The sequence below is a fragment of the Lissotriton vulgaris genome, chromosome 5 (genome assembly GCF_964263255.1).
Source record: "Lissotriton vulgaris chromosome 5, aLisVul1.2, whole genome shotgun sequence".
In the NCBI taxonomy this organism is placed as follows: domain Eukaryota; kingdom Metazoa; phylum Chordata; class Amphibia; order Caudata; family Salamandridae; genus Lissotriton; species Lissotriton vulgaris.
Window position 1 is genome coordinate 258,717,530 of NC_141693.1, and position 16,249 is coordinate 258,733,778.

The following is a 16,249-nucleotide window of genomic DNA, read 5'->3' on the forward strand; positions in this document are numbered from 1 at the left end:
GATTCTCAGACAAATTATTATTTTATGCTTGTTATTCGTTACTTAATTCTGCTGTAGAACGCTTTAAAGCTTTTGGATCATGTTTGTGTTGTATAAAACAGACAAATAAAAATAGACTAGATTAGTTACTAAGGCACAGAACTGGTAAACATAAGAGCTCTGCATCCATATGGTACTACTTTCCAAATTGACATTTACTCATTCATGAAACCTATCGTTTCTTGAGTACTGCTCATACCCATAAGCATTACTACTCGCCTCTATGTTCTTCAGAGAACATATAATTATTTTTCCTTTCTCTTGTTGCCTCTAGCTGTGTCAATCACTCTATTTTAAAAGCTCCTGCATTCCACTTTCTCTTCCGAGTCAGTCCTTCTTCTAAATCTTGACTGAATTGTGCACCGAATTTCGGAAGCCCACGTGGGCAAGCTTCGTTTTGCAAGTAGGTCTCCCGAACATGCTGGTCCAGCGGCCCCGCCCTTCAAAGCAGCTAGAGTTTTGATTGCCCAAGCAGAGCTTGAGATCGCTTCCCATTGGCAGGTCGAACCCTCAGCTCCCGCAGCAGCTTGTGTGAGGCGGGTGTTGCTTTTCCATCCTTCCCTGCTCCGGCCCTTGCTCGCCCCGCTCCTACCATGGAGACCCTGATCCGGGACGGCTGGTTTCGGGAGGCCAGCATCCTGTGGCCGGGGCAGGCGTTGGCCCTGGAGGTGGAGGAGGTCCTTTACCAGCGGAGGTCCGCCTATCAAGATATCCTGCTCTTCAGGAGGTGAGGTGCGCATGCGCCACCCTTGGTACACACTGCAGATTGGCAACCACAATATTGCCAGCGTATTAGAGGCTTCAAACATGCTAATTACTATGGAACCACCGCAGACATTGTATTTCATTGCAGTTGCATTTACATAGCGCTACGTGTCCTTGACGATGCACTGAAGCGCTTAATGCAGACGTGCTATTGTATCATAGTATAGTCTTTAGTCTTAGTATAAACTGCAACCGTTTTACGACCTCCTGCAGTACAGATTACGAAGCACAGAATTTACTGAAACCAACATATATACCCCCGTATTGTGAATTCTACCTAGTAGTTGCCAACACTGCGACCAGGACGTGCACGGGTAGTAGAGCGGGTGCAGTGCAATTAGAGGTTCCTAGAAAACGTCTTCCGCTAGTCGGGATGCGAGACCCGCATGCGAGATCTTAGGTGTAAAATGCCACAATAACACAAACTTTAAGTGTTGTACAGGCCTGCTATTGACGATAGTTGAGAGAGACTATGTCACCATCGCAGCTGGCCAGGTAGCACGCAGGGCGATATCCAGGTGTTGCTCCCCCTGCTAGGATGGTGGCTGACCACATGTGGCCACCCTAAGTGGAAAGGGCTGTTCACCCCTCTGTTTTATTGCCCGGGGCGCCCGGAAGGGAGGAGTAAGGCCAGGGACTCTTCTAAGGGATCATCTGGCAGGGCTGGACCTCAAAGAGTGTCGCTGTTGTTTATTATATGGCATGCATTGTATTATGATTGTAATTGGCAAGCATCCTCATAGCCTCAAAGGGTCAAGAGTAAGTAACCATGCGCTAAGCTGACAGTAGTCATAGAGTAGAACATCAGTCAGTTTCGCCTTAGTAGGCGCAACTGTACAATTGATTGAGATCTTGATTGTAATTGTCAAGGAACCTCATAGCCTCAAAGGGTTAAGGGTAAGTAACCATGCTACAAGCACTGACAATAGTCATAGAGTAAAGCATCAGTCAGTTTCGCCTTAGTATGTGCAACTGTAGAACTGACTAAGATCTTGAAACAGGCTCCAAACATGATGCAAACCATGGCCTTGGCATGTATTGCCTCGCTGCGGAGTTGAGATTGTGCTGTACACAAGTGGAGGCTATTAAGAACAGGGGCAAGGCCCCAGGCCTCGAAAAATCATGACATTTTTACTACATCTGCTGGTCAAGTCAATTAAATAATCTACTCGACTTAATTGTAATGCTCTTGACCCATAAACTGGTTTCAAATCCTGTGATCGTGGGCAAATATTTTAATTAATTGAGCGTCCATTTCCTTAATTATCACATATGAGAGTACCTTCAAATATGTCATCTCAGCATGTCTGCTGTACAAAAAACTATTTTATTTGATTTAATATACTAAGCTTTTGATCTATATGCAAAATAAATCTAGCAACATATAGGATAAATATGACCCCTGACTTGCCTCTTAGTAAAAAAACAGCAGTGTAATAAGGGCGGGGGCAGGAATGTTTCTCATATCTTGTTTAAAAACAATCGCTGTTAATAAATACATAACTAAAGCATGAAGTGGTAGCACACTGTCATTTTCAATCAGCAGATTTTACATTGAAACGGATACACAATTTCCCACTGACATGCTCTTTTACTTATCAAACTATATATAATGTACTAACAATAATGTTTGGAAACAGAGTTTCTGCAAATATGTGTAATTTGCAAATCACCAAGGAAAGTTTTCTGATTTGTTTTGCTCCTGTTTAACTCTTTGCATCACACTTCTTAATTACAAAACAAATATGCTTACATAATTCCTGATATATTTTGAAATATTTGTAATATTCATTTACATGCCATTTATTTAAATGCTAAGTGTTGAAAAAAACTGACCTCTTTAAACCGCTCAATTGACAATATTTTCTAATTGTAGTAAGAGAGAAAAATAAACTCCGTTTTCCAAGCTGCAATTAATAAAAAGACAAACTTTCGCTTGACCTCTTTCCTTGCACAAACAGCAAATGTCAAGTTAAAAACTAGATTTAATGACATCTTTTTTGCCCATTCACTTCCTGAATGAACAGAGCACCTGTTCCTTTCCAGCTTAAGTTCACTCAGATGGGACTAGCAGGTGCTAAAAATAGCTCGACCTGTTAACGTTTCACTCGCATTTGCGAGGGGGCAAGCACATTTTTCGAGGCCGTAGCCTCCAAACTGCCTGGAACTACGGGCATACAGACACATAAACAACAGTGATTCCAAGTGGAACAGTGTACAACAATTACCTATTTTTAAATTAAACAATGATAGAATTGATCATGTGCGTTGTTGTCAGGAAAAAGAGAGCAAAGGCTGGAACCACGCATTCAGTATACAATGTTGCATGTATTAGCAGTATGCTTCAAAATAGGTGCTCTCTGCTCAGTTGATCACACAGTGAACAAAACGAAAATAGTGTAGAAGTGTGTATAATCCAGATGACCATTGAACAATATAGTGAGTAATGGTGGTCTGGGCAGTTCTGGGGTCGAAAGGTCTGAACAGTTCATACATGTTTTGCTCACATTGCCATGGTCGTCGACGGCGACTTGCTCGCATCTTCAATCCCCAGATACGGTGCATGGGATGCCACTACTGAGGTTGTCCCATCTTGGCGGGCAGAACTCCTACTTTTCAGAGATTCTTTAACCTTGTGAGGGCCCTGGAATATAAGCCTTCTCTAACTTTTGAATCTCTCTGTATGCATAGCCAATTGAATTCCTTGATCACTTTTTACTTCTTTGGCTCTTGTATTATAGATATGTTAGTCCTGATGATGACCCCCAAATGATAGTGTTGAAACGCCATCACTGACCATGCTAATGGGAGCATCTTATTTATGGACTATGCTAGATTTTTTTATTGCGTGATCAAAGGTGGAGTTTGCTTACCATTGGTAGATCTGACACTCGGTTCCTGCAACCGCTGCTGTTATGCAGGCCCTCGTTATCTAGCTATTCAGGGGCTAGGTTTCACACTAATTTAACCCCTCCCCTGCTGGTGACGGAACCACTCCATCATCAGCCGCGGTCGAGCTGTGCTGATGACGGAGCGGTTCCGTTACGACCCGCTCGGAACGCCTGTGCGGCGCGGATTCTGCGCCTGTGCAGAGCGTTCCATTGAGCGGGCAGGGCCGTGACGGAACCGCTCCTTCATGAGCACAGCGCAACCGCGGCTGGTGACGGAGCGGTTCCGTCACCAGCATGCTCCCGCCGCGCACCCCCCCGCCCGATTAGCACTGGGGCGGAATAGCCGTCGCAGTGAAGGGGTTAAAATGTATTGCTACCTACCGAAGCGCAGGGTTAACCTTTAGGTCTTTGTGAATGCATGCTACAACAGAAAGGAGGTGAGTAAAGTAACAACTGCACCTTGTCCACAAACCAGGCTCCAAGAGATTTCAGGGTGCTGTACATGCTGTAGGAGAGACCCTGTCAGGAAATGTTTTGCTAAAGACAGAACAATAAATATAAGCAGGTGGTCTACACTTTTGAGGTGATTCCTAACATGGCTTTTTTTGTAGTTATAGTTGTTTGCCCTGTCGACACTATTTACCAAGGATGCAATGTCTGTACTGTGGTTGCAGCCCCACACTGTGTATTTCAATAGTTGGCAGAAAAGGACTACAAGATAGTGGGGAATGTATACTAATTAGCAGTCAACAGGCATTATGTACTCCTCCCATGACAATTGTCAATCACTGGATTATTGTGGTATCCTGTTGCAAAGAAGGTGTTGCTAGTGCTGCAGTTCTTGTACAACGTGCTTCCTGATACTCCCAAGTACTTCTTGAGCAGTGAGTCTTCCAGCTGTGAAACTGTGGAAGTTCGCTGAGTCCCTGTTATACAGTGAGAACAAGCAGTTTTATTATGATAGGATCTTCTAGTGGAGACACAACGTGAACTCGATTTCCTGTTACTCTGGGATCTCATTTTAGGTTGTTGTTATACTGAGATTTCATTTGCAGGATTGGGCAGCGACCTAATCATTATCAGATGTTCTACGATACAGGGGCCAAACAGATGGTTGGATTTTTGTAACCCAAAATTATATAACCTTGACTTTACTACTTGACATATGCACAGACAAGATTAATATTGATTAATTATGGGAGCTTTATTATTAGCCTTGAAAAATCACTTCTTCCACAAAACTCACATCTCCTGTATACAGCTTTGATAAAGGGAGCAGTTGCACAACTTGTGCAGTGAACCTCACAGAAGCTATGCATCTCATGTCCCAGAGGATGGAACTGTTTATTGACAGGTAGGTAATATAAATACTAAAATAGAGGTGACAGTCCTTCTCTGTGGAATGCATATGGGGCCCATTTATTTTCGATTGATTATATACATTCTGCTTGTGTGGAGTCAGGGCGAGTATTTGGTACTTTCATAGAGAATTATGGCCACTCTTTTCACCATTTGCAGGATGGCAACTCGATCAGTGTAGTTGTGCTATCTCGTTGTAGGGTGTTTGAGGGTGAATGTTGGGAGAACAGACCTTTCAAGCATTCGGTGTTGAGTAACTCTCGGTGTTGTACAGAAACGTGGGTTAGGGGTAATTTGTTTTAGCCTTTGAGGTTAAGGGGTTTGGGGAGGATGTGGATAAATCAAGTTGAAATGTATAATATATCTGATAATGACAGCAACGTGTAAAAAATATTCTTAGTGATATTGTCAGTAGATTCAAATGGGGAATTTGATTTTCTGCAATTGTATTTCTTCAGCCATGTGTTGGAACCACTGCTTTTTGGTTTTGGGTAAGATTGTTCTACAAAAATCCTTTGCCAAGGTGATGGGATATGGTGTACTATCACAAACCTTTAAGGTGTGGAGACAAGCGAGGCTTGAATGTCCTCTGTTTCCTGTTATTCACTTTATCCCTTGAGTCCCAGGCAGGTTGGACCAGACGTGATTTTTAGGTCTCGCCTGTTGATGCGCATGCGCATCGAGCTTGCGAGACTATGGGGGCTTAACCACTCTTTAACTGACTTGCAAGGAATCGTGGCGATTCCTTGCAGTGCCCGTGACTTTTAAGCTCAATGCGCATGCGCATTGAGCTTAAAAGCGCGTGCACATCAGTTCCCTCAGCCGCACTCCAGGCCCCCGCTCCGCCCCCTCCCCTGCCCGCCGTGTCGCATTTCTCCTCCCCCTCCCCTTATCTGCCTTCCCTCCGTCTGTTCCCTCACCCCGCTCCGCCCCCTCCCCTGCCCGCCGTGTCGCATTTCTCCTCCCCCCCTCCCCTTATCTACCTTCCCTCCGTCTGTTCCCTCACCCCGCTCCGCCCCCTCCCCTGCCCGCCGTGTCGCATTTCTCCTCCCCCCTCCCCTTCTCTCTCTTCCCTCCGTTGAATCTGTGTATATACTGTACTTCATAATAGAGAACGTGAACATACATCGAGGACCGCCTAAACGTGGGTTCCACACAGACTTTGTGCTGGCTTCTGTTTCCTCTGGGCTTATGGGGATGCTTTCATTGAGCAAGGAGAGGGTGGTGGTGACATCTGCAGAGTTCTTACTTATCATCTGTGACACTTTCTCTATCCACGTTTGCTTCGCCTGAATCGCCCCTTCCTTCAGTGGAAGAGTACTTTGCACTGTCTACGTCGGCTTCAGGGATTTCCCGCTGAGTAAAGTCACTGTGTGTGTGCCCGCCTCCCTCCTCACAGCCACAGTAGAGCCATTTCACTTTACGGCTAGAGCGAATCACACTCCGTGACGAAAACCTCACACGATCCTGGTGACAAGACGGGAAGTGACTTGCAGCTCTTCTGGCCTCGGGTGGCACCATCCAGATGACACCATGGAAAGGAGTAAAAAGTCCTGGATTAAATATACAATAAAATCAGCATATTACTGATCCAGCTCACTGACGCTTCCAGGCGCTACAGCCCCTATCTATGTCATCGCTAAAAATAATGATTCATACACTACAGATCAGAAGATGTACATAGACGTTGTTGGGGGTGACAGCAACTCCACAGAGGAAGGAAGTCTATCGGGCAACTTGCTTATTTCTAAAAGCTGTCAGTTCAACGATGTTGTGTACACGTGGAAGTAACACGCACATTAAAATGTGAATGACATTTCAGGCAATGATTCTTACACTAACCCCTTTCAAAATACAACTCGACTGTGCCCCCTGTCTGCTGCTGTGTGTATAGCAGTTGGGGAATGCCACGTCTTGAAATGAATCTCGCCGCCTTGTTTTTTTTCTTCTTTTTTGATAGAAACCGCATGTGCGTTTAAGTAACATAAAATAACAGCACTCAATATGGGTATACATACTATATTTTTCCTTATCAGTTTGTTGGAAGGGAACTTATTTCGAACAACTAAAATGTAACCTAAACCGTTTGCAAGAGTGTGAGGGGAAGAGTTTGCAAGTGAGGGGTAGCCCATACATTAGAACAGAGTACATTTCCCCCCAGAACTGTTTCACCTGAAAACGTTTCTTTGTATGCTGTGGTTGGTGCAAGAGTTTGTTCTAATGTATGTAAAACGTGCACGAGGCACGCATTACAGCGCTTTGACACAACGTGTACATTGTATGTTTAGACTTTTTAATTGTAAATGAACACTAAAACAATGCTGTTGTCTTTCAGAGTGCGCTTGTTCATGTTGAGTTCACATCGTGCCCCAAAATGCAAATGCACCCTGTGACGTACGCCACTACATTTGAGAGAAACGTGGGACTAAGAGAGTTCCCCCACCCCCTCCTCCCCCCAACACACACACTAATTACCTTTTACATAAAATCAACGGAAATTAATTGTTATTATTTGCCAAGAGGCAAGAAGTTCCCTCCGTCTTGTTATTTTTTGTGTGTGCAATTTACAGCAGTATATTAAATAACGCACGTCCATTCGGACCGGCGAATTTTCACCCAGTAAGCTGCTCGCGATAGTCCGAACGCTCACAGGAGGCTCGCGGATCCAGAGAAAGTGAATGTACAATTTGTCCCACTACAATATTTTGGCCTGCTCTAAATAACAGGCACTTTCCGCTTCTCGTGATGTAGTTTCCAGCTACACTATATGCTTTCCTGAGATCCAAATCTTAGATTATATTTTCTCACGGATGGAGAGCCTGTGTTGAAAAAAATATGCTACCGCGCCATTATAACCAGCGAATCCTCCAAGATTAAAAGTTTCAAAAGCCAACGGGCCATGATTTTGCATCGACCACGTGGAGGTGATAAACGTTTTCTTGCAGACAAACCAAAAAAAAAAAAGAATCATGCCTGTTATATATTACACACGACTTCAAGGTCACATAACAAATCGGTTACCATAAAGTCTACAAACACGCTAGGACTGTTCACGTTGCCTGCAAGACACGGCTTCACATACTCGACGTAGTAGATAGATACATTAACATGTATGAAGGTTGTCTAAGCGTGTGAGTGTGCTTGCAGGAAAATAAACATGAATGTAAACATGTATGTACACATATATAAATATATACACAGACACATGCATGCAACCCTAAATTGCATCAATGGGTATGCACGTTAAAAGTCGTGTGAAAAACAGATGTGTAAAGCAATGCATTTCGAAAATTAACTTTTTTATTCTATGTATTTTGCGACTCGTCCCATTTTAAATATTGGATTTTCAAGAAAACGACAGTTTTTCAAATGATAACTGCGTTCAAGAAGAATGAAACCATGCGTATCAGTTTTTGAACAGCTGTGTGGCACATACTTTAAAGTTTTTTTTCGGTCCCGGTTTCTTTCTAGCTTGTGAAAACAGAAAGCTCTCTGCAGAACAAGACACACGATCAACCCCCACAATGTTTGTTGCATTACGATTCGGCCTGGAATAAGACGTGAGTGGTCGGGCCATTACGCGGTTGGCCCGGGCTTTTGATTACAAGTGTGAAAGCACAGATGAACAACTTTTCAGCAGCTGGAAGTGTGTACACTGTGTGTGTGGCGAAGTGGCCTTTCATTTCAGAGCCAATTGGCGCTCCAAGGTCTGAGGGAGCTCTCTGGTTTGCCAGCTGATGCCCTCTTCCCGCCACACTCACCCTCACACACACTCACACCCCCTCACGCTCACACACACTCACACACCCTCACTCCCCTCAAAAAATAACACCCCTCACAACAAGCTCACACTCACTACACCGGACAGCCGCACCCACTCACACCCCTCACACTCTCTCACCATCAACACCCCTCAGCCTCACACAGCCTTACCCTCATCCCCTCACCCTCACACACCCTCAATCACCCTCACACCATCACCCTCGCACACCCTAACTCTCACCCTCAACAACTCACACACACTCACACTCCCTCGCTCACCCTCACCCTCACACACACACCCCCTCACCCTCACACCCCATCACCCTCACACCCCCTCACTCACACTCACTCACACTCACAATCACTCACACTCAGCCTCACACACCCTCACGCTCACACACCGTCACACACCCTCTGCCTAACAACACCTCTCTCACCCTCAATCACCCTCACACACACTCACACTCACACACCGTCACACACCCGAAACCTCACACCCCATCACTCACCCTCACACACACACCCCCTCATCCTCAAACACCTTACCCTCACACACACGCTCCCCTAAAACCCATCACAACACTCTCACACTCACTACACCTCACACACTCTCAGACGCTAACAACCTCACTCATCCTCACACACACACACCCCCTCACCCTCACACCCCATCACACTCACACACGCTCACTCCCCTCACCCTCACAACAACACCCTCACACCCCCTCACTCACACTCACTCACAATGACTCACACTCACCCTCACACACCCTCACCCTCACACACCGTCACACACCCTCTGCGTAACAACACCTATCACACCCTCACTCACCCTCACACACACTCACACTCACGCACCGTCATACACCCGAAGCCTCACACCCCCTCACTCACCCTCACACTCACACACACACACCCCCTCACCCTCAAACACATGACATTCACACACACACCCTCCCCTGACACTCGTCACAACACTCACACTCACTCAAGCCACAGATGGGTGGGCGATGGGAGGACGCTCAGCTTGCAGGGCTGTGCTTCTATCCCCTGCTGCACTCTCCTGCTCTCTACAAATGTGGCATAACAACATAAGCTGCCATCAAAGTCACGTCAATACAAATCATGTGGCATTCCAAATGCTATAGGTGTCACATTAAAAAAAAATAAAACTATTGGCATTGTAAATGACTAATCTATCAATGTAGCTATTTGGGAAAACTACACACAAAAAAAAAAAAATTTACAATACCAATAGCTCCCACTTTTCTAATGCGAGACCTATTGCATTTCCAATGCTTGTTTTTATAGAGAGATTTTGTTGGTGCAGTGGCTTAAATATAGAATGTCACGCTTTGTGAATGACATCCTCCACTTTGTAGTAGATCAATTGAATAACATACCCAGATACAGATAACCTGTATTTTTAGAGAATATGGTAGGCACTTCGCTTCTCAGAGAAATAGCCTCTGATTATGTAGGCTCATATTAGATCAAGGTTTGGATTCCGGCAAGACTCTGATTTTGCCACCTTTCTGGAAATTTTCACACAGGTTCGGAAAATAGAGAGGGAGCTGTAGTTCAAGGGTTGGAATGCTGTGTACAACTACAAACGAGCATTTTAGGGATTTTCACCAGCCCCCTTCATTGTCTTCGCATGATTGGAAAATACTGGCAATTTACTGCCAATAAAAACAGAAGTAAAACGTTTTCCAGGGTGTGGAAAAATGAGTTATAGGGGAAGTGAATTTACAATTATTACTCAGCAGAGTTTCACTGAGTAAATAATAAACCTGTATAACTGCAGAGGCAAACATGGTATTTTCAAAAGTTTGCTACAGGTACCGTTTCCAGGCCTCCTCCTATAAACCCTTTCGGATTCCCGAAAGTTGCAAATCGCACCAATGCAAAGTCATAAACCTGGAAGTGCATTTCTATGACTTTTGAAATATTAGCATGCACCATGCCCGTTTTAAGAAATGATCCAGCCGCAGATAAATGTTATTTTCAAGGTGCATAATAGTTGTTTTATTTTTTTTAACTTGCAAATTTATTTTTGTGGACATATTATTTTGAAAGCAAACCATCACAACATTTACTTCCTGCTTATGCTTGTAGTCGCATTCTGGGTGCTTTATTATTGGCCTCAAATTATTACATTTTGCAAACATATATAATTTTATAGTGGAATCACTGTCAATAATGCAAGCAGAGTTTATCGCTCACTGCATTTTCGCAGCGTACTCCCACTAATAGTAAAAGGTTTGCAATAATGAATCATATGTACAATTTTGAATGATGTGTGTATAAATGGATACAAACATTGCCTTAATGGCAGAGTTATTTTTGACCGATCAATGCTGAGGTACTGTAAACTGAGTACTAAAGGTTTCTTGCAGCATGAGATTAGGTTTACTTGTACGGGGAATAAATTGAACATGAAAACACGTTGTCCTTGACCCCAAGCAGATTGTCCACACTCATGGCGTTTTATGGAATACAGTATTCTGGATCTCAAAGGGATTTTTCGATGTGGTGAAATTACATTAAGGGCACTCCTGTGGGATGGATGTGCACTTTGAATCTTCTTAGAGTCGTTTTGTAGGAGCATTATATAGTCCCATCTATCCGCATTCGTTACTGGGCATTACGTTGGAAACTAAAATGGCTGAGAATTTGCCACATTGAGGATAACATTCCCTTACAACGGACATGGTGGTGATGTGGGATAAAACATACATACAATACTATATCGAGATAAGATTGCTATATTGCCAGAAGTTACAATCATACACCCTTGGTAGGGGGGTACCTCTTTGACAGGCTTTTGTATACTAGAAGGTTTGTAAAATTGGACCTGATATCGTTGTTCAAGTTGTGCAATCTCTAGGATATCTTGGGGATGAATACATTTAGTGACCGCAAGAAGATTTGTGAATTATACAAATCAATTTTTTTCACATACTTGTACCTCTGACATGCTTTTGGGGAAAGCAATGACCTTTGGGTAGGACTGCCAAACTACTTGTTTATGGAGACGAATGTGTTCTAAGAACAATGAGTGAAGTAGCTGGGTGGTGTGCAAGAAGCTGGAGAACAGTAATTATGTAAAGAGGACTTGAGTAACATTGAGGATTCTGAGTGGGAGAAGGCTCTTTTGAATCCTAGGGAGGTGGCGATATAGGTCACTTTTAAGTAGGTTCAAATTAAGCTACTTCAAACTGTCTACATCACCTAGTTGAGCTTACATATAATTGACGGGGTTGACTCTGCTGAATGTTTAGGGGGCAGTGGTGATGATAGGGTACCTTTTGAGATTCCAGTCTTCTGGAAAAGTAGTCACAAATTTGCTCTTTAAATTATTCGGAATGGTTATAGTTTTATCAGTGGAAACAGCACCATTAGGACTATGGCAGTTAATGGTCGTGCCTATGCATAAAAAACACTTTCCAACTAGTGTTGGTGATTGCTTACAATGGCTTACATGAACAGAAATCGTGGACTCTTGTGACCCCCAATGTGGGATCCTGGTGTACAGTTTACCCTGTAGTTTTGCTTATACTTTTGCTTTTTGCTACTAAAACGCCTTTGTGAATGACTTTGTTAGTCCTTCTTTTCCACCTTTCAAACTACTTTGAAAAGTCACTTGTCCAGTTCAACCACTGCAATAGCAAACAACACGCTTCCAACCAGCAACCTTAAATGCACCCCGTCTCAGTGCTTTTAGCAGGGCACCATGAACCTTAGACCAGCTACAAACAAGGTTTATAAAATATATTATGGTTGTGTCTTTTTTCCGTGTTATACTGACATTCACCGACCACTATCTGTGGCTCTGTTGTGTGGTTTGATCATGGTCTTGCATACCACTTTGGTTCACCTGCAAAGCATTTAAAAACTGTTTTGCTTGTTCATGTTAACTAATAAATAAGCACATGAGTATAAACAAATGTCCTGCCTAAGGAAGATTGTTACTAGCTATTTGTGCTATTCCAAAGATATGGGAGAAGGCAGAACAATTATGTTTGAATACTTTTATTGTATCTTGTAGTGTAGTTCCTAGTTTCCCACTAGGCCCTGCGCATTGCAATAACATAAACAGTAGTATCGACGTAGAAGTGCGGATCTTCCAGGCCTCCACTGACTATGCTAAACTTAATTGGGTGTGTTACCAACTAGCTCAGAGGTCACTGGAAACTTTCTTCTCTGCATGAGAAGTGATCAGCTTCCCTGGCACAGACAAGAAGGGATTCAGCTTTCCAACAACTGTGCAACATGACAACTTTGCTCCTCAGATCAAGAGTCAATCTCTAGGGTCGTGTGAAACAATAGACATGTATTTCACTCAGTCAGGTTAGTGCAGTTTACTTTCACGAGATGTAGAGAATAGAGAGACGGGCGTTTGTCAATAAAGGGTTAACATTTATTGAACAGTCTTTCTTCTCGTACAAGAGAAATGTATTGCCATAATTGCAAGACTTGTTATTATAAAAAGTACGTACAGTAAGATAAGTATTGCGAAATAATACTGTAAAAGCATTGATATGGTTTCTTAGCCATACAATGGTTTAAAAGTAATAAAACATATATACAGTCATATATACATTAGGCTAAAATACTCAACTGGTGCTTCTAACTAAGCCTACCCCAGTGTGCCTGACCTAAGCCTAACACGCGGAAGGGGAGTAAGTAAGTAGCTTTAAGTTAAGTTGGTTTTGCCAAGGTTTGCTACAAGAATTCTCACTAAGGGTTTAGTCAACACCATACCTCTGAATAGAATGATGGAGGTCTGGTATCTCCTTCAGGAGGAACTCGGTATCCCAGTCACCTGCGAGGGCAGACTAGAAACAGATGGAGCTGGATTTCTCTGCACTAGAAAGGCAGCGTCTCTCTTGAGCGCGTCGAGGAGAAGGAGGGGGGACAGCGTCCGCGGGCAGCTTGGCATCTGCTGGGCTCTTCGCAGAGGGACGGCTGTTCAGCTCCTAGTTACACCACACCATCGTTCGCGCTTTAGCAGCGATAATGGTATCCGCAGCTTCAGGCGACGGGCAGCAGGCTGCAGCAACAGGAACGCGCTAGCTTCAGCTAACAACGGCAATTGCTTAAGGCAACGTTGGTAATATTTATACCTGACAGGTCCCTGGTTTGACGCAAGTTTGTTGGACATAAGACGTCAATTAAAGATGTCACTAGGAAGTGATAGCTATCAGTTGCTCATTAGAGTTCCATTACTAATCAAAACACAGCAAGCGGGGATTTCCAGGTTTGCTGAGTTTTTATCTTGTTGAAGAACTCGGAGTGTTAATCTAGGAATATCAGATAGTGACTTCTGCTCTGTCATTGCACTAATTGGTTGCAAAGGAAGTGGCAGAGAACTATTCTGGAATGTGGCTCTGTTCGTGTGAGGCCAGAGATGACTTTCTGAATATCGCACTTGAACGGTTATGCCAATATAGGGAATAAATGGATTTATAGCCGAATAGGGGCATAAGGTCACAGTATCGATCAGGAACCTAGATAAACACGCAACAATCTTACTTCAGCTGTTGTTGCATTGTCGTGATCAGCTACAGGGACAAGGTGTGAAGAGATTGGTATCCGTAGGATGTGAAGCGTACGCATATATTGGAATGTACAAAGGGTGGTCTGCAGACAGCTTCCATCTGGAAATCATGCTACTCAGTTGGAAGAAACAACGCCCTTGTGCAACATAATAATGCTTAATTTTATGGACCCATTTCTAGGAGCCTTCACCCATTTCTCTGAGTCAGTCTGCCGGGGTTTCAGTGTTCAAATTGGATGCTGACTCTTAAATCGCTAGTAACTATGTAAGGACCTAGGGGAATAGAGACATTCCACAGTGTTTACATATTGCACTCTAGCACTGCCCTTTCTGCAGTTGCAGGTGATAATGCTATTTACCAAAAGCGCAGCTGCATCTGTAGATCTTTGCAACCAGTACTTTCAGTGCTAGATCACGACAACAAAAAATACCAGCTGGAGAAGACTTAAGAGAAAAGAAGGAATGAAGGGAAATAATGAAGGGGTATAATCCCAAATGTCTCTTACTTTCATATAATCCCTTTTCCAGACGAGGTCACCTTTCAGCAGAGAAAAGCCACAGTATTTTAAATTTAGTCAGTTGGTTAAAAAGCGTTAAGGTTAAAATACAAGTCCCAGAATTTTTAGGTATTGCCTGACAACACAGTTGCCGCCTTACCTTATGTAATCAACCTAAAAAAAAGAGCTTTCAGGAGTTGTACCGAGAGTGGCTTTGGCTAGACGCACACATTGGTGGACAGGAGGAAATGTTTTGATTGGGCTTTAATTGTGTGCTTCCACTCATCACAGTTGTGGTTATTTAGTTTGTTTATCCAGCTGCCTCTGCCAGCTTCTGTATGGCTGCTAGGAGAAGTCTCACTAACTTACATAGTATGAAGCTTACTATGTGATGCAGCTTGAATGTTCAAGAAAATCCACATGGCACTTTAATACTGTTAAAGTATCTTAGATAAGCAGATAATTTATGGTATTAGGTTTTCTCTGGCCTCGTCAATATGGAACATTCACTCACACACTCTCTCTAAGTAGGGGGGTATAGATTTACCATTCTTAACTTCACTACTTACCTTGGAGATCTGTATATTTTCAAGGTACATATATATGAAGTTAGCTGCAAAAAGTCAATACATATTTATGTGTTTTCATATTCTGGTCATAATATTGTGACCATTTGATATTCCTGTTTCTCTGTTCAGAACCCACACCAAAGCTGTGTTATGAAGGTACCTATAACTATCTTTTGTTAATATGGGGGCATGTCCCCTTTTTAGGTCACAGCATATCAGACAGCACAGCTGTCTCGTTTGCTAAATACATCTTGGGGACTTTCAGAAAGTTGACCTTGGAATGCATTCCCCTCGTTGATTACCATTGGCTTTGTGGTTTGTAAATCACACTTTCTGGCTTTCCGGTTGATGGTTTTATTTGCTTTAGGCTTTACAGGTTCAGTACGTCCCTCCCGTTGCCTAAACTGTATTTACTGTATTCTTCCACAAACTCGCTTTCTGTAAACCGGTCTTTACATTTTGTTCTTATCTGGTCACATTTGCTGTGCATTTTAAACGACAGAGGTTATTTTCTTTCTCTCTGACTTCAAAGTGAGAGAATGTATGTGACAATCCTGCTGAGTACCATGCAAGATGAGTAGGGATGTTCTTATGTTTTTTTTCGTCCCCTCTCCCCCTAGCACACAACCCAAAAACATGAACTGTGCTGATCTTTCAGAATATATCAGAATTACAAAAAATGAAGCACCTTTTCTTAGTAATTCAAAACACATCAGTACACTTGGTGATGACATTTGCACACATTATGGTGTAAATGTAATAGACATTTCAATTGAAAAGTGTTTCTGTAATGGCAGTGTGCAT

The 16,249-nt window shown here is 43.2% G+C and overlaps 1 protein-coding gene across 1 annotated transcript in view; it reads left to right on the plus strand.

Moving 5' to 3' along the window:
* The first annotated feature begins 535 nt into the window (after positions 1 to 535).
* The window catches only part of SRM (spermidine synthase), a 127,850-nt gene continuing 112,136 nt past the window's right edge, over positions 536 to 16,249 (plus strand). The window contains exon 1 of the mRNA XM_086921319.1: positions 536 to 766. Coding sequence (XP_086777445.1) covers positions 633 to 766 — 134 coding nt within the window. The 5' untranslated portion in view covers positions 536 to 632. The remainder of the gene's footprint in view (positions 767 to 16,249) is intronic.